General features: G+C 40.8%; 3 protein-coding genes across 4 annotated transcripts; 1 reads left to right on the top strand and 2 right to left on the bottom strand.

Moving 5' to 3' along the window:
• Window positions 1-371: 371 nt before the first annotated feature.
• LOC108106142 lies at window positions 372-3,326 on the bottom strand. The gene is made up of 2 exons (XM_017213037.2): window positions 3,052-3,326; window positions 372-2,984 (listed from the first exon to the last, which is right to left on the bottom strand). The coding sequence occupies exon 2, from the start codon at window positions 2,973-2,975 to the stop codon at window positions 1,650-1,652; it is 1,326 nt and encodes a 441-aa protein (XP_017068526.1). The 5' UTR covers window positions 2,976-2,984; window positions 3,052-3,326; the 3' UTR covers window positions 372-1,649.
• Window positions 3,327-3,933: 607 nt separating this feature from the next.
• Window positions 3,934-19,232, top strand: LOC108106141 (A-kinase anchor protein 200). Its single transcript, XM_017213035.2, is given in 7 exon segments — window positions 3,934-4,074; window positions 15,166-15,386; window positions 15,446-15,847; window positions 15,908-16,348; window positions 16,610-17,053; window positions 17,055-17,759; window positions 18,532-19,232. Coding segments are annotated over 6 exon segments (2,259 nt in total). The 5' UTR covers window positions 3,934-4,074; window positions 15,166-15,203; the 3' UTR covers window positions 18,616-19,232.
• A 98-nt stretch (window positions 19,233-19,330) lies between these two features.
• LOC108106144 (protein gurken) lies at window positions 19,331-21,839 on the bottom strand. Of its 2 annotated transcripts, XM_017213038.2 has the most exons (4): window positions 21,644-21,839; window positions 21,251-21,508; window positions 20,132-20,755; window positions 19,331-20,032 (listed from the first exon to the last, which is right to left on the bottom strand). In XM_017213038.2, the coding sequence occupies exons 2-4, from the start codon at window positions 21,318-21,320 to the stop codon at window positions 19,833-19,835; spliced, it is 894 nt and encodes a 297-aa protein (XP_017068527.1). In that variant the 5' UTR covers window positions 21,321-21,508; window positions 21,644-21,839; the 3' UTR covers window positions 19,331-19,832. The 2 variants fall into 2 exon arrangements, with proteins under 2 accessions (XP_017068527.1, XP_017068528.1); XM_017213039.2 differs by lacking the exons at window positions 21,251-21,508; window positions 21,644-21,839 and adding an exon at window positions 20,900-21,082.
• Between the last annotated feature and the right edge of the window lie 150 nt (window positions 21,840-21,989).

Here is a 21,989-nt window from a genome sequence, read left to right as displayed (position 1 = left end):
TCTTTCTCTGATTTTAAGGCTTCCAGAAATGTATTTTTCGTTAGGCAGCCATAAAAAAAAAGATTTAATATTAAATAAATAAACAAATTTCCATTTCGGTAGGTTTTCTAGCCATCTTTTCGTTAACTTTCACAAAACCCATTGTGCAAACATTCTTTGATTATATAATTTTTATTTTTATTCTAGTTTCAACCAAGAGTATTCAATAATCGGTCTTAAAATAGATGAAAATTCTCTTCTCTCAGTTCACATGTAGCTGTAAAAACTACTCCGATTTGGTCTGCCATCCCGATGGTCTGAAACTAACCCACATCCCTAGTTAAATACCGCCTTTTATATGTTGTGTGTGTTCCAGTTTGTAAAAGATGTTATTACAAGGTCATTTGAGCTTTATTGCACATATTTTGTCTTAGACACTAACAATAATATAGTTTATGCCGCCGACTAAGCCGCGATCGTAAGTATGTAAATTTATGTAATTGCAAAACCTCCAATTAATCACGCAATTTTGAATGCTGCGTGCGACAATCAGTGTATATAATTCCTAACAAATTGAATAACAATTTAGCGATATATATATATAAAATTATAAACTCACAGCGGACAATGCAACGCGATGCTTTCTATCATTGTTTTTTTTTAAATCTTTTTCTGGCAACAAAATACAGTTTCAAAGCCTTGGCCAACAACAAACGTACATGCATGTACGTCAGTGATGTACTATGTATATTGTGGTGCTTAAAATCTACTCTTAAATATCTACCATATACAAATTTAATGTTAAAAGCCTTTCGTGTTGCTCACTATTAAATATTTATGCTCAAAATCAAAAATGACTAGCTCTAAACAGCCGCTGGCAAGTACGCAAATCATCTAATCACTAAGTAACTCTAGGTCACTATCCTTAAATACAAGTTAAGTACGTATGCAATTCATGTCTATGTGTTTTTGGCTGTGTGAGTTTACTGTACTGACTACTAAAACAACCTGGTTAATATATTGTTAATCGTTTGCATTCACGTTTGGCCCAGGGAGAAGCAAACAAATCTTTGGACAAATCACTCTTCAATTACCACATTACTACAATCTCCTTGCGATTCCCCTTCCTTGATTGCAGTAAATTCGTTGTGCACCACGTTTTCCTCGAGCTCTCTAAAATTGTTGAGTTTTGCAGAGAGCTATCATCTTTCTTTCTTCGGAATAATTTCCTTACATAGCTTTAATGACATCCTTTTTATAATGTGCTTTTCAAAATCAGGAGAGCCAGCTTGGTTTTAATTTGTGCGCCGAACCAAACGAAATTGTAACGTCTTTCGCCTGAATGATTTTTAAATTTTTGAAACGCCGGTTGTATCAACAATTCCTTCAATAAAATCCAGTTTGATCCCTTTTGTATACGGTCTTTTCAATCTTCTTTTTGCTCAGTATAGGTTTAAGTTTAATTCTATGCTGAAATTTTCAACTTCACAGCATTCAGCATATGTGGTCAACATTATGCAATTTAAATCGATCATTACTTTAGTGCTTTACTTTTCTGATTTCCGCTTTTAAAGACATTCTGGTTTCAAGAGCTTATATGGTCAGCATTCTGGTTAACATTTTCTGTAAATTCGTTGTGCACCACCAATCGAAATTCTTTCACCTCCATCTTATTCACTTATGGAGTAGGCTTTCCGTATGCACTTGCTGTGCCTTGTAATCCTCAACTCCTCAGCATCGTGTGCCGGATGCTGGCGATGAGTCACTGGCTCCGCCATTTCTGAGGAAGACTTGTTCAGCGCATAGGTACGAATAAAATCGATGGTGGAGTACCCTTGCGTCCCAGAACACTCTGTTGCTTTATTCATTGTGGTCTCTCCAGCTTCAGGAGCCAGGACGCTGTTTAGGCTTTGGGTTTGAATGGGTGGTGGGGGAACGTCCAACGCAGTGCCCGTCTCTGGAGTTACTGGTGCAGTCACAGGGGCTGGGGTCGATACTAGAGATAAGCCACTGCCAAATCCATTGATCGCTTTGGGAGAGCCAGCTGGACCCACGGGACTGCGCGGTTGATCAAGATCCAATACTATATAGTTTACTCCGCTGCTACCAGCCAAGCTTGTAGGAGTAGCGGGCTCCTGACTGGCAATCGGTTCCCTTGGAAGCAGTGGCAACTCTAGGCGATTCACGTTCTCATAGCACCTTTCATTGCTCAGATCAAAGATTAGCGCTTCTACATTGGCGTACATGTGCACTGCATCGTTGGGACTTAAAACTGGAGCTGGTGCAGATTCCAGGGGAGGTAAATCCAAAGTACGCCTCCTCGTGCTTAACCTATTGCCAGATGGTGGGGTAGACAGAAGATCCGTAACGGGCCCTTCAAGACAACACTCCTGCAAAGCCCGCAGAGGTTGATCCAAGTAGGCACTGGGGATCAGGACTGGAGATTGCAAATTGGGCGGAGAGTCATCGACTTGCGAGTCGTTTGCCTGCAGTGGATGCGATGCACTTGCACTCGAGAGCTCATTGTGGAAGTTGCCCAGCTGGCGGTTCATCAAGGGAGCAGGCTCTAGGTAGTTGTTCCCTTCCGTCCTGCCCATGTTTACAGAAACCGAATGGGAAGAGTTCACCCTCTCACGTTCGCCCTGCGCAAAAGCATCCGTATTGACCGCGTTGATGTAGCGCTGGAACATCGGATATAGCTGTTCGGCGTTGTGTACTCGGAAGGTATAGATTCCTGGCCCGGACATGCACCTGCGTCCGGCCTCGAAGGAAAAGAGATCGGCATTTAGGCCATAGCGCCGAAGATGTTGGAGTGCCCAAACAATTGGCTCACAACCAGGAGTCTGAAAGATCAGTTCTCGGGGCGTCAGCTCCAGGTAGCCGCTCCGGATGATGGGCGTTCCTGGAGTGGGCTGCAGGTGGGCCACTCGCACTCGAAACACATTCTCATGACCACGCAGCTCGTTCAGCTTGCTGCTACTGGTAATGCAGCCCATGTTGTCGAACTAAAATAACAAAACAACAGTTACTTAAAAGTATTCCAATCCAGTTTTTTAAAATGATTATGCATACCTGGACGGGCAGATCCGCCTGGCTCTTATCGCAGAGGGCATGGGAGAATTTGCAAGCCGATAAGAGCACCACCCACCACCTCAACCTGTAATCCGTTAACAACTGGAGGCTTTGTGGGACAGTTGACGCTTGCTGATGTTATCCTAAATATATTCTCCTTCTCTGCCAACTCCTGTGCCTCAGGATTGATTGCTGATTTTTGTTATTGGGCTAGGGAACTCCGTTCGTGTGGTATAAAAATTATTCTACGACTTTTTCCCTCGCCCAGCAAAACGCAACTGTGAGTTGTAGGAATGCCAACTTATTTTTGCAAAAAGGACTTGCAAAAAAATTTTTTTTTTAAATAACACAAAATATATAAATATAATAAATATAAGTAAAGTTTAGAAATTGTGCTCATTAATATTATTAACAAGAAAATAATTTAAAATTAATAAATTCAACTTAATACCAGTCAAATTAAATATATATGAAGGTTTTTATTGGATGAACATTTTTGTAGACTCACGAGATTCTGTGGCGTAAGAGAATACACTATAAAATTTAAAGATATTATTACCCATTCTTTTTTTATTAACTATATTAATATCATAAAAACATGAAACATTGAAATGTGCTATGTTAAAAGAAGAAAACTTACAATTAATATGTAAAATTAATAAATACAAAAATATATATAAATAAATTTTGCAATTTTCCAAAAATATTGTTCATAAACACATCAAATGTTATAAATTTTAAATATATACGTATTGGTAATTTGTGTATTAAGTAGTTTAGCGGGAAATAAGTGGCCAGCACTATGAATTTATTTCGACACCCTAACGCGTTTTGGCCAAAAAACAGCTTAACGCGTTGAAAATACCTGGCCCGAGCGGACATTTTTATTTGTGGAGCGCGCAACAAGAACGAGAAAAGAAACCGAAACGGAAAGCAGGCAAAAAGAGCTGCTGCCAGTGTAGAATCGCAAAGTAAAGAAAGCAAGTGCGTGTGTTTTTAAACCGAAACCTAAAATCGAGCCAGGTAAATTGCACTTTAAGTCATAAGAAGATCAGATAATAAATTTAAAGAAAAAAGAAACTAAAGCCAAGCAGGCAGACGGCTTTTTGTGTGTGTGTGAGAGTGTGCGTGAGTGGTGCTACTTTTGAAATTCTCTATACCCGCTCTGTACTTCGCGTCTGTTTCAAAGGAATTGTGACTAAAAAGGAGACAAAGGGTATCTAATGAAAATGTTAATAACTGGTTTTAAGAAATGCTAACTGTATTTGAAGCTCAAGTGTTTGTAAAAGAGACGCCCGCCGACGCACACACACACACAGGCAGGAAAAAGGACGCCATGGAAGGCGGCTTAGTGTGCGTGAGCGCTTAAAGAAAGAAAGAGAGAGGGTGTGTAAAGATCCTCAAAACTAGTGTTTTATTAATATAAAAAGAAAAAAGGTACTTTTCTTTGTTCCAACCCCGTGCCCCCGCAAAAAACAATTTTTCGAATTTCGCCACTTTGGAATAGTTGCCTTTTTACAAAATTTTTGGGTGTGCCGCCTTCAATGCGTCGGCGTTGCCACCACGTCGGCGTCCGCAGCAGCAGCACAGGCAGAGACGTCGGCAGAGGCAAACACCATGCCGGTGTGGCTTTGTATCCGTTTCGCTCTCTCACTCGGTCTCTCTTTACGACTGAGCTGCTCTCTCCCTTTTGTGTCTCTCCTTTGCCTAGCCTCCTTCCTCCCGCTCTTCGCTCTTGTCCTTTGTGTCATCGCTTCGCCTTGACTTCTGGTTCATTGTCGTTGTCTCCTCTTTGTTTGCATTGTACGCCTGATTACACTTGCCAACATGTTTCTCCTTCGCCGCCAAACATCCTTATGCAAGGTGCATTTATATAGTGTTCACTGTTTCCAACATTCGATCTTTGTATGTGTTTGCATGCTTGTCGTCCCCTTTTGCGTCTCAGTTTACTCAGATTATCGATACGAGGATCGTCTTTTTGTTTTTCCTACACTTTTATTGCAAAAAATTGCGTCGCACTTTGTGCAGCGTTGGTTTGACAGTTGGACCGTCAGTCAGTCACTCAGTCGTTCAATCGCAGACGGGCAGACAGCCACCGCCCTAACTGGCGTCGCCTACATGGCATTGTATGGGTGTGTATATATGTGTATGTACTTGCGTGCCTGGTATAGTGTGCTTGTGTGCGTGCCTCGGTGCATGTATGGGTCCTTTACGAATGGAGTGGGTGGTCAGGAAGAAGAAGAGGAATCACAAGATTTTCGATTGTCAACTGCAATTTAAATTACTTTGAGAGGAGATTTGATGTATGTACATATATACTATTTATATTTTTATAAAATAATTGTTATTAGCACCATTTATATGATCCCACCAACAACTATACACCTATAAAACAACATTAGGTACTTATGAAATGCTAATCCATTGATGTTGTTGTTTCTTCATAGTGGTTTGAATTTTTCAAAAGCTTCTTGATGTTTACTTTCTAGTAATAGTAATAGTTTTGTATTTGTTTTCATAGGTTTTTAATATGACCCAGTTAAGGCATCAGAATTTAAAAGATTTTTTTGAAATTGTATTATTTGATATGAATGTAATTTGCATTCCAATTTGCATTTCACACCCTTAAGGATATAAAATTGATTTATTTCGTGGGAGTTTCTTGCGCTTTTAGGTAGTGGTCTCCCCACCAATATATCTTTGTTTAAATTTGTTTAATGCCAAGGGGGAACGGGACCCAGAGAATTTATGGCGGGTTTCCCTTGATGTCGACTCGAATTACTTGTACATATTTACCAGTCGTTCGCTGAGGACGAATATAATGCTTCTTTTGGTTATTGTTGCTGCTGCTCTTGCCTTTATTGGCGAATTTGTCAACGTTTGCTCAATCGCAAGTAAACATTGCATCGCAATGGGGAGAGTCTGAGGGCAAATTTACCGTTTCGTCAAGTGCGATTCGCGGTTAACCGGCAAAGCTCGATCCCAACAATTGGCCTTAAATTTGTCGATTAAGGTTCTTAAACTACGATTTATCAGAAAATATGGAGCACACCTTTCCGGAAATTTAATACAAATCTAAGTGCTAACAGAAATATATATTCTTAGAAGTCCACAGGTAGGGTAGGTATGATGTGAATCATTGTGAATATAAACACACTTTCGATGATTCAGAGATCGTTGCTCACTTTATAAAGTTTCGAACCCAAATTTGTACATCTGAAGTTCAAGTGCATATATCTTGGCCTCTAATTAATAAAAAGTTAATTGGATACCAATAGAAGTAAAGCTACTTCGCGGAATGAAATAAAACCTGTAACTTCCAATGTAACCCATACGATCTTAGAAACTGCAGAACAGAATAGCGATTTCTAGCTGAAAAAGGGAAGTCGTTTGCCAGCCTATTTGTGCTAAACATATAAAGCTCAAAGTCCGAAGCTCAATTGGGGAGCATGGGTGTAAGTAAGCCAAAGTGTTGAGAGGTCCCTTGTCACCGCTGTGCAATATACATACAAACATACGAACACATGTATTGTATACACACAAAGCGAGCGAATTTCTCATTTAATATGCAAACATCTGTGTGAAAGATGTTCGAAGGCTGCTGCTGCTGTGAGTGTAGGCAAATGTTCGCAGATTGAGCAGTTTTCATTTTAAGTTTTATTTTTAAAGAAGAATTGGAGTGATATTCATCCACGGCCCCCACCTACTATTCGACCACTTGAAGCCACTAATTCCCCAGGAATTTGGTTTGATTTCAGGCACACAAACATAATTGCTGGGTGCACATTATTTGTGTTGTTAGTTGTTATTGTTTTACGAGGCATTTGGCATGCCGAATGGGCATTGTATTAATGCCAAATCAACAGAAAAGTGGAAAATAGGAAAATATGTGTGTAGTCCGCACTAAAAATCAATCGCAGTAGCCCCAGAAACCAAAATAAACAAAGCGTTGGACGCAAAGATAAGCGGCCCTGATCAATCCAATACGATACGCTACGGTCCGATCCGATCTCCACTATATCCCCCTCTACCGATCTTGGGTTTTTATTTAAATTGAAGCTCTTGGCGGCGTTTGATTTCGATGTTGCGGTTTACTGATTTGCCTTTGCCGTTGCGTTGTGCTTATCAAAGCCGCTATTTGTTCTCTGTCGTCGAAGGTACAGTAATAATCTTGATCATACAATGAATACGAACGTTTCTGGGATTACTCTTAAAATATCCAATACATGAAGGTATTTTAATCTATTTGTTTCCATATAAGTGTTTAATTTTGTAATATATTACATACATATATTGTATTTCCCCATTACACATGGTACAAACAGAGATTTAAGTTTCTGAATCATTACTGTAGTTATGTACTTTCTTCGCAGTTGAAAATTACGCATTAGTTCATATGCGATCAAAATCAGATTAAAAACAAGATGTGTTTCAAGGTTTTATCGTACCAGGGTAATTACTTTCATAACATTGAAAAAAGGTTCAAAAACTTATTAGATTTGATTGCCAGTTTATGGGAACCACTTTCAACAGGAGCCAGTTCCATTAACCCCGCGACCACAGCAGAGATTTATCTTAAATTGGAGTTTGGAGTACTGAAGAATATCCCCTCCAAATGCATTTACATTCCCCCCGAAGCACAATTACTTTCCCATTCGCGGGCGATAATTAAATAACAATATAAGAGTCCCGTTGAATGTTACACCACATATTTCGGTGATTCTTCACGCCTTTTCTGTCTCTTCATTTCCCTTTGTCTTTTTCTGTGAGTGTGTGCGTTTGTGTGAGGCTCCCCTTATATGTGCATATTGTTTATTCCCGCTGCTTTTGCTTCTGTTTTTGTTGCTTTTGCTGTTGCATGTGGGGTCATTGTGTGAATGGCAGCAAAATAAAGCAATAAAGCATACGCATCGACGCCGCCAAGGCTCATTAGTTTGTTATTGACTAAGGAGTGAGAAAAGGAAGGAAAAGAAGCACAACCACAAGAGGGGGCACCAGGAGCACGCCTTTATCTTTATCGGCAGCTGACGGTCAATAAGTGAGTGTGTGTATATGTATGTGAGTGAGTGTGCCCGCATTTCTTTGCTTTTTCGGCTCCTCTGCTTCCGGCTGGCGTCGCTGTCGCTGTCGCTGCCTCTGTCGACGCCTCTGCCAACTGCATGAGAAGTTTCTGCTGCCATTGATCGAGACTCGCTCTCTCAGTCATCGTTTTTCGCTCGACTTTAACGGTTCTCGTGTGGATTTGATTCCAGTCTGGCTTGCAAGCAAAAGAAATAAACTAAAAGAACGCGGAGTGCCAAACCATAAAACTATTACTCTCGCTAGTTAATTGCACAGTTAACACAGTTAGTTTTCACCCAGTTAAGAGAGAGAGAGGAAGTAAAGAGACCACCCGCACGGTTGGCAAAAAATAGTAAGTACCGGAAATGACAGAAAGAGGCAGCAACGCACCAAAGAGGTCTAATGAATAATGTATAAAATAAAAAAAATAAAGATCCGTTTACAACAGACACACTTCGAGTGCCCACTGTGAATTTCTAATCAGAAAAGCTGTGTTCCGCTGCTCTTTGCGGAAAATGAATGCTAATTGGCCACGCTACCTAACTTGTTGTTGTTACCACTTTTTAATACACAACTTACAACTGTCGCACGCCTCTCGGAGTTTTAATTAACCGCAACGAGAGGAAGACAGAAAAATGAAGACCGAGAGAATCAGCAAAGAGAGTTGGAGCGGCAGGAAAAAGAGAAGAAAAGCGAACCGGTTTAGTGGGCGCTCTGGTTCTTTTTCTGTTGCTGCTTTCCTCCGATTTACTTTGTGTTCGTTTATCCTTTTTTTCTCTGAGCCATGAAAGAAGAAGGAGAAGTAGGAGAAGAAGGAGAAGTGACTGTGCGTGGGTAGGCGACAAATTTATTGGCACTTATTCGCTCATCCGCCCTTTCTTGTCTATAAGGAAAAAAGGAAGCCCCAAGCTTTGAATATTCAAATATTTATTGTAATTATTTTCAACACCGGCCCACAGAGTAGTTGATTTAAGTGCGCGCCCAATGGATACCCTGTATAGTTTGAGTGCTGGGGTTATTTGTGTAAAGGTCTAAAACTTATATCAAATATCCATCCAGGCCATAAAATTTTAAATAATGAAATCTAGTCAAATTATTATCACACTTTTAGTACTTATCTAAAATCCTGTATAAGTTATCTTGATTAGATAAACTCGACCTGACGGAATTAGAAAGTGAAAGAAGCACCCTAATCTTATCTTTTAAATTAAATGCTACATTTTCTAGTAATGCGTCTAAACTTTTAAATAAACTCTCATAATTAGTAAGCACTACACACAAATACTTGCACAATTTGTATTTGATTTTTGGGATTAAAGGATCCCAGTTATTTTTAAATAGTCTTTTTAAGAAAGAATCCGAAGTTATATAAAATCGATTTGTTTTATAATAACATTTAAGTTAAATCTTCAATAAATGTAACTACACTTTATTCCTTCCTATAAAAAGAAGACTTCCATCATTGCTACTTGTCTTCGAGATTACACATTGTTGAAATATTTTCAAGTACTATAGACACATACAGCCCCATGGCAGCATATTTCGTATGCCATTTCGGGTTTTGCGCCTTGCAAAAAGAAGTTGGCATACGTTGCGAGCCATCATATATGTAAATAGAGAAACTCTCGTACAAAGACATATCGGACGTTCTCAACGAGCTCATAAAATTTTACGGTTCTTGCTGATGATTTTATGCGTTTTGGGCCTCATTATATTTCGTACATGTGTGTGATTTCGATTGTGTGGCTGTTTTGATAGTTTTTGAATGGCAGGCAGGCCAAGAGGAAGAAGATATTTTCAAGTGCGTCTAATTTTACGATCGATGCCCCTTACCACCATTTTTTTCTCCTCAGTTTTCTGCCCGATTTGTTTGTTTGTGTGTGGCAGAAGAGTGCTTGGAGTACACAAGAATATGAATATCTTGAAGATATGATAAAAACCGGCTAGATAAGCCGGTCGTATCTGTATCTGCCGTCAAGTAGTCGAGGAAAACTTGACTGGGGCACGTCTCTACAATGTGTACACTCTGCAAGTTCTTATTTTATGGGGCAGGTAATGTTTGCCAAGATCACCATCAGACTTGCCAAACATGCTGAATTTCGGGTGAAATATTTCAGCAAAACATGGGTGAAACAATATATTGATCACGTAGTCGTACTCGTACTTGCGTGAAAAATCCCCCGCATTCAGTGAATCACTTGCTGATATGGATTCTCTTTTGTTTTACTACAAATATTGCATTTATCAATTGAACAGTCGGTTCCTGTACACTAAACTTCTCCACTCCTTCCCTTCAAATAGAAACACGACTTCCTCTACTGTTATCGTCATTATTAACACAGATATTGAAGAATAGGGTTCTTAGTACCGTTAGCAATGATTCTCTATTTTATTTTTAGCCATGTGAATGTATCCATATCAAAAGTGATTGTAAAGACACACGAAATCAAAAGGGGATGGAGGGAGGTTATTTTGGTTGTCTGTTGTGTCCAGTCAGAACATTCCGAATTGACCGGAAATGATAATTGAAAAAAATATTTTCTCTTTTCTTTGGGTCTTGTCAACTTGTGCGTGTGATATGTGTGCAAGGGATTGTGTACTTGCTACTAATTATGGAATGCATTCATTTTACGTATCGTATCATTTTCATTATGCCACAACTCCAGTACAGCACACACACAACAACAACGGCAACGATTATATCCGGTGGTTACTTGAGACTCTCAGCTTGTTGTCAATATTTTCGTATAGCGGCCTTTTTACTCTTCTTGGTTTGGTTCTTGTCTCCTTTTATTGTAAGTTTTGCCTTAGCGGTTTGGAAACTTTGGTTTAAGGTTGACAAGCCTGAACTAGGCTAAAACAGAAAGAAAAATCTGTGAGGAACTTGACATGAGATTTTAGCATGCTAAACTGTTTTCCAGACAAGTCAGCTACATTATAAAGTTTTTTTTAGGCTTATCAGATTATTCGAAATGATTAATATGACATTATGTAGTAGACTGTAGATCTGTTGAACTTTGGAAAACTGCGACTATTTATAAAATTTGATAAGCAGAAATAGCTTTTTGCATTTTAAATACGTTCTAGCCAATTGATTGATTTGATAATGAATAGAAAAAGTATGTCGTTCTATTATAGTTTGTCTAGACGATAAGTTGGTTTCTATTATTTTGTAAGTGTAAATTTAACTATTCAGATTTTGCCATCCTTGTTGTTGGTTCTTTTTTTTTTTTTTTTCGCACGCTTTTTGGGAATCGTCTTCTGTATCTTTTTTTTTTTTAGCTTGCCAATAAGATTGCATCCGCATTGTGTGCATTTTTTTGCGTGGGGGGCCACAACAAGAATGTTTCTTGATGACAATTAAAGTGAACTGCTACAGCACAGTATATACGCTGAATAAAGGCAAATGCATCGTCTGATTGCGGCTTAGGCGTGGCTTATCAGCGGCAGTGAAGGCAACAATGCAATGAAAGTGCACTCTGCTTTCTTCTGCTTCTCCTTCTTCGCCGTCTTATTGTTCTCCCACTCGAAACTTGGGTCTACTTGAGCCTGATTGAGGGAAACTTTCCACTCAATTGAGAGGAGGATGGCTGGACACACTGACGGATGGATGGATGGCTTTATGGATGTTTGATATGTGTGCGAGCGATGCCATTAACGGTCTCTCTTGATTAGTTTATAAAAGTTCAATTGTGCTGGTGCGCATGCACTCGCCCATTGTCCCTATACACCACAAATGGTGAAACTTTTCAATTTTAATTGCACAACAATGTACATTTCATGATGCCACACTGCCACTGATCTTGGAGGGAGTGCAAATGGAATCATTGGATTGGGATTGGGTATGGGTTTGAGAATGATGGCTCTGCGCCTGCGCTTTAACAAGCAAAACAACGGCCAGGCCAGCATCTCTCAAACACACACAAATTAATGTTTGACCGGCCGGCCGGCCGGCTAGACATTCAGACGGTCATTCAGCCGGCACATTCCAGCACAATCAATTTAATTTACGTATCAAAACGTCTCATCTCTCCCTCGCAGAGAAGCGAGAATGAGACAGCCAGATGGATAGATAGAATTGGAAGGAGTAGTCTGAGCTGTCAGTTTGGCTTTTTTCCAGCTATATTTCTATTTATTAAATTAAACAAAATAAAAATGAATCGTTTTTACGTCAAATAAATATAAATATGCACACATTTCATTTTATTTTCTTAGATAATATTAACTTCATTTAATTCTGTAATTTAAAATACGTTATGATCGTATAAGCAACTTGTTATAAAGTTATTGTAATTTAGCTTTGTTTCTGATCAGCACTGTTCGCGGAGGAATGCAGGAGCAGCAAAGTAATACACAACAGCTTGGAGTGTCAAAATTGATGGGCGGCTGCGTTCGAAAGGCAGGGGAGTGGGAATGAATTGAAGCTCACACTCACGCCTCTTTGTGCTGTTGCTTCTTTTTCGAACACACTCCATTGTTGATAAATGCGCTTTTATTTATAGACTGCGGCTGCCGTTTTGTTAGCTTGTGAGAGCTCTGCTCTGCGTTTTCCTTTGTCGTCCATCGGCTTGACAGTTAAGAGGGAATTGGAAAGGGAAGGGGGAGGGCGTGTGAAAGTGGGCGCATATGTCAAAAGCCATGTCTAATTGAATTAAACTAATAAAAACCAAGACACAAAGGCCCCGAAAACGGTCGTTGCTGTCGCCCATTAAGTAATTTTCATAGATTACAAATTTAGGCGGCACATCCACCCTTAAGTGACTACCCAATATTCAATTTCCCCGACTCTTAAATTTATTTAGAGAAATGCAGTGGTACTTTTCCTTTTTGAAATTTTTAAAAAAGGTATTGGTTGCTATTTAGTAACAAGATATTGATGCTTTACCTAAATAAAATAATAATATTACAGTACAAAATAAGGAGAATAACATTTATTTCGTGTTAGGATCCGTTAAAAGTTTACGAGTATAGCAGTGCCATTTACAATGATCTGGCAACCCCAATATGTCCTAATACATCGAATAATTTTCGGACCGCACTCAATTATTTTCACACGCCCCACAGCAGAGGGTTGTGGGTAGATGAAGGGTAGAGGGTGTAGGACGAGGAAGTGAAACAGAAAGAGGGAGGTACAACAGTTGTTGCTAGGTTGGCATAGCAACGTGCAATGACCAGACCCGTTAATGTTATTATTGTTGTAGTTGCTTGCCAAATGCCGGCAACCCTCGCTCTCAAATCCTTCCGCTCTCACTCACTCTCTCGCTCTCGATGTCCTTTTCCTTGATGCGTCATGCGCGCCAGTTTACTTGCGCTTTTATGTTATTACCTTCCCCAGTAAAGAGTAGCGGGGATAGGGGATGGTATTTCGGCATATTTCGGCCATTACTCATCCAGTTTGCATAGACATAGGCCAGGAATTAATAGCCATAGCCTTATTCTTCTTCTCACATCGAATATGTCTCTCTGCTTCTCTCGCTCCATTATCAGTCCGATCGAAATACATAACCGAGAAGCTTCAGTTGGCCCGGTATTGTATGGTATATTGTGTTGTCTCGTATTAATTGCTGTCGGGTTCGTTGAACCCATAGAGTCTTGAAACTTGAGGTCTCTTTTCTTGTTACGTATTTAAATTGATATATGATGTATATATTTGCCGAGCGTAGAGTGCGCGAATGTACGCTTTCAATGCAGATTAAGGGCTTTTGTTTTTATTTCTAATTGGAAATCTTATCTTTAAGGGCTTTATTTAATGAGGCAAGGCTGTCAATTAAAATTTTGGGAACTGTAACTGCCGTAAAACTGTCATTAGTTTTTAAAGTATTCCTTTTTTAGCACTTAGCTTTTAATTTTGTAATCAAAACAAATTTGTCACACCCTTGTTTAGTAAACAACGATATTGAAAGTGATTCAATCCTCTTTCGAGCAAATCCAATATCGTAACGTTTCAATTTACGGCTATCAGTCTGGGAATCATTCATTGCTTTAATGTTTAGTTTCCTGCCCAAGCCTTGAGTCATGTCTACTAACTAGGCATTGGTAAATTGAAGCTAATGAGTCACTGATGGATTCCCGGAGAAGTCTTCATTTGCATATGGCGCACCACGTGCCGGTGGTGCGTGTGCTTGCGCTTGTATTAGTGTTAGAGGTGGAAGGGTGTGCGAGGAGAGTGGTGCAGATGGGTCGGATGTGGGAGGCTGTTGATTCACTGGTCTAGATATAGCGGTCGAAACAGCTGCTCTTTTGGCCTTTGTTGTCTGTGTGCCAGTGTGTGTGTTGCCGCCATTTTTTAACTGCACACGAGCACACACACCTTCCCCGTTTTATTCCCACTTACAACCCCTAAAAAACGCAAACTTCTTGTTGTGCCACCTCTCACCGCCCCAAAAATTTGGTTCTTTGCTACGGTTTCTGTTTCATTCTCTCTAGCAAAAAATTTGTGTAATTCGATTTTGCTTGAAAATGACGCATTGCATGCTAAAAACCCTCCTCCTCCTTCCCTATTCTCTTTTCTTTGCTGTGGTGTCTGTTTCGTTGTTTCATATAAACTTCCCAACGAAAAAGAATAACATTCAAGAGTCGGTGAATCATGGGAGGCGTTCGAATTGTTTACGATTACTGCGGTCTGGTCTAGCCGTTACAGTACTTTCTCGGTAATAGGAGACGCCAGTTAGTATTTTCTAGGAATTTCAGGTTAGATTATAGTATTAACACGCCGATCTTTTAGTTAAAATTCTGCAAGACTAGCAACACCCTCATAAAAGGCATATTTATATTCCCTACTCTAACAATAGTTTAGATAGTATTTTATCGTGTTTATTTGCTTCATGGTCTAACTTATTTGATAAGCCCTCTTTGGTTGACGTACAATCGGCAATCCTTATTGAGGTCATTGCATTGCATTTGAAAGATCTAGAGTGCGACTCATTGAAAATGTCAATCGCAAAAATAGGAGAAACACACAAGCTATAAATATAAAGGGCTGCCGTACTTGTGCTATTTCCCATTCAACAATGCTTCACATTTAAACTAAATACTCACATTAATTTCTTACAGTTAACACTAGCGACTAAACGGAGGATCAGCAAGAAAAAATGGGTAAAGCTCAGAGCAAGCGTTCAATCGATATCACCACCGATCCCAAGAAGGTCGGCGAGGGTGATGAGGTGGCCGGCAAGGTGGAGAAAATTGATGTGGACCAGAAGACGGACGCACCTGCGGTGAATGGCGACGCTGCCACACCCAAAGAGGGTGGCGATGAAGCGGCGGCGGGAGATGTAAGCAAAAACAATATTAAAATCTAAAAACAAAGACTGATTTCTCATTTTCGCTACAGAAAAAGGAAACGGAGGAGCATTCTGAGAACGACAAAGATCTGACCACTGAAAAGAGTGCCGCAGTCGCCGAGGGTGGAGATGCAGCTGTTGAAACTCCAAAGGGGGAAGAGGGTTCTCCCAAGGAGGGTGCTGCCGCTGCTGGCGAGGATATCACCCCACTGGCCGACGAAAGCATCAAGTCCAAGTCGAAGAAAGACAAGGTTAAGAAGAAGTGGTCCTTCCGCAGCATCTCCTTTGGCAAAAAGGACAAACAGAAACCGGCCAAATCCGAGGATGCTGTTTCCCCCACCTCTGGCACAACGTCGCCCACGACGGCAGAGGCAGAGACTGCTCCTGCTGCGGATGCAGCTCCCGCTGAGCCAGCGGCCGCCACAAATGGCGAGGCCGATAAACCAGTTGAGGTAAGTTACTAAGTTACTATTTGAAGAACAATAATTAATTTATGGTTTTATGTTTATCAGACTGCCACTGCTGATACCACCAGCGAGCCGGCGTCTAAGGATGAGGCACAGCCCACCGAGAATGGATCAGCGACCGAGCAGGAGAAACAGGCCAACGGAGAAGCCGAGAAGGCGGCGCCAGCACCAGCCACAGTTGAGGAAGCGGCACCGCCCAAGCCCACCGAGGAACCAGCCACAGTCACTGCCACCGAAGAAGTTCCCGTAAAAGAGAGCCAGCCAGAGCCCGAAGTGGTTACCAATGGACACGGATCCGGAGAGGCGCTGACCAACGGATCAAGTAATGGACTGGCCGAATCTCCTGTAGCCGAAACAGCACCAGCCGCTGGCAACATTCCAAGCAACGTTGATGACGAGCAGCCGCACCAGAATGGCACCAATGGCACTACCACGCCCCCGCCCACTCCCGTGGCCGTCGAGATCGAGAAGGGACAGCAAATTGAGGTAAACAACCAAAACCACACAAGAACAGACAGCACCACACAACACAACAGTAAAAACTTCACTGTAAATACAAGTACAACAACAACAAAAACAACAACCGAAATCACAGAAAACACTGCACTAAAAACAATAAGTACAGAAACAGAAAGAACATGCACAAGCACAGTGACCGAGACCGTTCTAGCAGCCGCAGAGTTAGTTCAGACCCAAACAATCCTAACCAAAACAACCAACACGATCCTTCCCACCTCCCACACGCAGGCCAGCAACGAAGTGATTGAAGAAGCAGTGACCAACAGCCAGGCGGAGGAGGAAGTTGTGGCGGCTATTATCAAGGCGGTTAGCAGCGAACTTGAGCCCGAAACGGAGACTGAGGCGGAGGCAGAGGGATTCGTGGTTGTTGCTCCTGTGGCCACAGAAGTCGAGGTCCCTGTTTCCATTACCCTTGTTGCATCCGTTCCTGAAGTTCCAGAAATTGAAACTGAATCTGTACCTCAGGCTCACGAAGTTAAAACTGAACAGGAGCCCGAAGTTTGCGATGTTGTAACTGAGCAGGTACCTGATGTTCCCCAAGTTGAATCTGAGTCTGTTATTGTGGAAGTAAGGAGCACCAGTCCGCCACCTCCATTGCCCAAATCTCCGCCTCCATCTCGTGTCTCCGCTTTTGTCCTGTCCGATGAGGTTATCGAGGAGCAGGTCACCCCGAAACACCCCTGAACTGAGCGAACCAAATCGCGATGAGATCGAACAGCAGGCCATCAACATTGTGACTGAAATCACCGAGCAGGCGGCAGAGATTGTCACCGAAAAGGAGAATCAAGAGGAAGATGTCAAGGAGGAGTCTGTTCCTGAAGTAGTTCAGGATGTTGCCTCTACAGTTGTAGTTGATGAAGTTTCGCCAGTTCAAAGCGAAGAAGTAACGGTTTCATCCCCAACGGCTGATCTAGCTCCTACAAGCCCCGATGTTCAGGATGATCTAGCCACAGGCAACGATGAAGAATCTGTTTCAGTTCCAGCTGTCATTGATCCTGCGGACGTAGTTTCCGCTGTTGTGGATGAAGTAAATGTTGCTGTAACGGAATCTGTGAATTCTGAAGTAAAGCAAGAAACCGCAAGCATCAGCTCCAACTCCTCAGAGGAAGAGAAAGTTAATGAGCAGGCGGTAACTGAAACTCAGGTAGAAGTCATCCAAGAACTGCCGGAACCTATTGTAGAAGTCTCCCAGCAAGAAACATCCGAGGAACAAGTCATTTCCGAAGATGCGCATAGCGATAACGATAAGGAGAACGAAATCGACCTGGTTGGAAACATCATCAGCGATCTAGATGCCCCGATCACCAAAGCAAGTGGCGATCTCCTGGCTGAGTTGGATGTGAGACCCGCGGAACTGGATGGCGAGAGCAACAACAAGGTGAATAATAGCAACTGGCAGTGAGTCTTAAAAACTGCAACACCCTCAACTCTTCAAAACACATCGACTTCAAAAAGAACATAATACCATTTTGCATCTGCCGCTCCATTACGTGGGCATGGAGTTTTGTCCTGGGAGTGCTTTTCCTGCTTTCTCCATTCTGTGTGTGTTTCTCACTCGAATGGCATCAGAGTTATTCTGCTGTCGGTAGCGCGCTTGTTGGTCGTAGTTAATACGTAGTTCGTTAGTGTTTGGTACATCTATTGATTGATTGATTTGCTCGGGGATTGCATGATTATTTGGTGATTTAAAGCGAATGAAGTACGTACTACTAAACTGAGGATAAGCGACTGCATATTTGTGTATTAACCACAACAAACCAAGTCCATAAACACAACATAAAACCACAGCATTCATCCTAATCCATACATGCACACAAAAACACAAATTTAGAAAACAGAAAATTATTACTCCCGCTCTCTCCTAACCCAATATATCTGTTTGGCTGTCGTAACTCTTGCGCTCTCTCTAAAACCAAAGACCATAAAAATACAACAGTACCTTAATGTTGAAAACACGCACACGCACTCACAATCGCTTATTAAAAAACATTATTTTGTATTTGTTTTTATTTTTTACGCTGACAGTTGTCGCGTCTCTTCTTTTTCCTAATTGTTGTTGTTGTGCTTTCAGTTTGTAATTTTTTTTTGCATTCAACACTTAAATAAAAATCTAAGATTGATAAATAATTAATATCTTTCTTTTTCGCTAGGTGGATCTCGCCAAGGATCTGAAGGAGAAGAATGCCGCGGCAGACGTTACAACACAGGAACAACTGCCCGTTACATGCGAATAATCCTACTCATAATTATTATATATAATATTACATATTATTAAAAACAAAAAAACAACAAACGATACAAGCAACAACAAAAGAACGCAACGTAAAACAACAAACAATTACAAGATAAACGAGATAAAAACAAAACAAAAACAAAAAACAAGTAAAAATACATTTTTAAACATTTACATATTTTAAATACTTTTTGTACGAACTTCATATCCCTAATCCAAGATATATGCAAGCAAAAGTCCGATTTACACGTGACACCACTATCCACGCCACCACTATAACCACACCCCACTCAATCAATCAATCACCTACGCGCAGGCATCAATGATTTTGCATTGAATTGCCTTTGAATTCCAGATCGGGGGGATACCCTATACCACATCCATCACCCATAAAGCACACATCCACCACCACATACCACATGCGCATACATACCATTCTCATATTGATGATCTTGATAGAAAAAAAAAACGAATCAACAAATCATATACGATGAAAAGATGAAAGTGAGGAGAATTTTTTGAATAATTTCTACTATACATTTAACTGTAAGTTCGAAGAAATTTGTAAAGAATTTTTGGACGAAATATTGGATAAAATATATATTATAAAATATAAAACCCAAAAGCGTGCTTCACTCATATCCACCGGCTGAAATATAAGAGAGATATACGATACGAAGAACCGGAGAAAGGAAACACTGTTTTGAATGTTTTAGTTCTTTTTCAGTCGAGTCCCATTCCTCTTCTTTAATACACTACAAAAAAATAGTTTTTCTTTACAATATACATGTTGTGTAACAAAGTGTTACAAAAATACCCAACTTGTCCTGGTAATTGGAGTAAGCGCTAAGATTATGTTTTAAGTACATTCTTAATATTTCGTAATGGTTAATTTAACGTAACAAAATGTTACTACAAACAAACTACAAAAGCTCCAACGAAAGCTTCTAAAGCGAAAAAAATACGAAACTAAGAAATGATAAAGAAAAGCAAATACTAATTGTGCGTCTTTTGCAACTAAATAGAAAATCCTACTAAGTACACTAAATGTATTCAATAAATTAAAGCGTTAACTTTGCGCTGCGCAACGTAAAGAAAAATATGGTCAAAAAGAATTTGCCATCCAAAAATCAGGCGAATATAGGCGAAACCAAAAGTGTTTCCAAATCAAATCGAAGTTTAAGGAGAAGGACATCTCCTTTTTTTCTCGGAGGTCCTTTAACATCTGACAAAAAAGCGCTGCTTTTGCAGGTGTAGTTGTTGCTGCTTCCGCCGGTAATCTGGCACATTGCGAAGCATGAAGACGGCTGCGAAGAGCACGTAGAGCGACGAGAGCATGATGAGTACGGGGAAGGAGAAGACTATGTGCGCCATCCTGACCTTTCGATGAACTGTTGGAGGCGTGTAGACGTAGTCACCTGCAATGATCAACGAGATTAGTTCTAATCGACTGATGGGGATAGGTATAAACCTAATAGATTATAGCTCTCGACCTATTGACATACGAGGATACTCACCATTCCAACTCTTGTAAGCGCACCTTTCTCCATCGTAGTCATTTACGCATATGCAGGAGTGGAAGACCGTATTGTTGACCATCGGATGCTGGAAACAGTGGCCACCGTTTAAACAGAAGCTTGTGTTGTAGGCTTCGCTGCAGGGCAGCATCAGAATCTCGGCCTCCTTGTCCACTGGTTTGGGTGTGCTGGGTGTGGGCGTACTAGTCGAGCTCTGGTCAGGTGGCGGTTCTCCTGTGTGTGTAACGGTTTCGGTTGTTGTCACCGTCTCGGAGGCAATGATTATTGTGCTGCTCTCGTTGGTCAACCAGGTTGCAGTACTGGATCTATCGTAATCTGAATCCTGTGTGGGATCAACGGCCACAGGGTTATTGTCCACATTTTGCTGTTGGCTGTCCGTTTCCGGATTGGTATTATCCGTTTCGGGATGCAACTGCTCTGCCTCCTCCTGAGCCGAGGCCTCCAGTTGCTTGCGCTGCAGCTCCAGACGATTGAGTAACTCGACCGCAGTGTCCTGGATCTGCTGCTGAAGCTCGTGCGCATGCTCATGCATGTGGCTGTGCTGATGCTGCACAATTTTCAGCGTATGCTCTCGGAGCAGTAAGATCCGGCTCGAACAACAATCTGCAGAAAGGAAGTGATTTTAGTAAAAATCAGGAAGAAATGCACACATATAAATAAACCGGATTAAGTATCAGCACTTTAAGCTAAGCAATTTAAAGAAATGCTGGTGTTTATGTAATAAACTGATCTTTGTTTGGCAACTACCTTTTGTCAAAAATATTTGGAAGTGCAACTATTAATAAAATTGTTTGCTGTTTGATTTACATTAAATATACATCAACTTCCTTTAAATTTAAGCTCATTCTGTAAAATAATTTTTAAACCTATGTTTTCAAAACTAAAGAAAATTCTTATTAATGGTATGCCTCTATATCGATTGCATTTTGAAGCAAATTAAAAATAAAACGAAAAACCCCATTTGCGAATTTCGTAAAGCTATGTTTTGCCTTTTTCTATGTTTTTATAGCCAAAAATAGCTTTTTATTGTTTGAGAACCTGAACGATGTTTATATTTTATTGTGTTCTGAGTTCAGCTGGAAAAATGAAATTACTTACCTGTGACGGCGACAATTGTTGAGAGCACGAAAATTACTTTGAATATCCGAGTAAATAGGATTTGCATCATTGGAAAACGCTTTGTGGCGTTCCGAAAAATATCTGGTGGGTGGACCGATTGTCCACCTCTAGGAAAATTGAGTCAATGGAGAGGTGAAGACGATCTAGGGATCGAGCGGCGTGCTAGCCGCAAATGCAATTTGGCGTCGCAACAGAAGCAGAAACATACTACACACTTGCATCTCCTTGTGGATTTTACTGCAAAATAAAAATAGAACATTTTAGCGCTTCCACATTTTCTGTCGCACGAGCACACACATGCACACACAAATAAAAAAATAGTACTAAAAATTTGGTGATCCAAAAGCTTAATATAGACTATTATCGACGTACTGGAGCAGCAATGTCGGCCTGGGAAAGGCTTTGACATTATAATTATTATAATGACACGTGAATCATTTTAAATACGTAAACTTATCGGGAGAATTAATTAGTTAATTTAGTGAGCAGCAAGCGCGGGAAGCGGGCTCTCCTCTGCTCTGCTTTGATTTTAGGTCTTGTTGCGCGCACGTCAGGAAAGAGACTAAGAAAAACAGAGCCAGAGAAACAGATGGATCCCAACGGCATGCGCCATGAATATGAATGAAGTCAAACGGTGAGCAGGGAGAGCAAAGAGAGCGTCCCCAAGAGATGCAATTGCTCAAAAGCAGAAATTAAGCAAATAATTTGCATAGATATG

Source organism: Drosophila eugracilis, unplaced genomic scaffold (genome assembly GCF_018153835.1).
Source record: "Drosophila eugracilis isolate 14026-0451.02 unplaced genomic scaffold, ASM1815383v1 contig_386, whole genome shotgun sequence".
NCBI classification, from domain to species: Eukaryota; Metazoa; Arthropoda; class Insecta; order Diptera; family Drosophilidae; genus Drosophila; species Drosophila eugracilis.
The sequence above is the reverse complement of the archived record's forward strand: the minus strand, read 5'-3'. Positions and strand labels throughout refer to the sequence as shown.

Bases quoted from the DNA above. Each gene is read 5' to 3' on its own strand.
- LOC108106142 (XM_017213037.2), bottom strand. From the start codon at position 2,975: ATGGGCTGCATTACCAGTAGCAGCAAGCTGAACGAGCTGCGTGGTCAT.
- LOC108106144 (XM_017213038.2), bottom strand. From the start codon at position 21,320: ATGATGCAAATCCTATTTACTCGGATATTCAAAGTAATTTTCGTGCTC. The intron at 20,756-21,250 runs GTAAGTAATTTC...TCCTTTCTGCAG, and splicing joins AACAATTGTCGCCGTCACAG to ATTGTTGTTCGAGCCGGATC. The intron at 20,033-20,131 runs GTGAGTATCCTC...TGATCATTGCAG, and splicing joins CGCTTACAAGAGTTGGAATG to GTGACTACGTCTACACGCCT.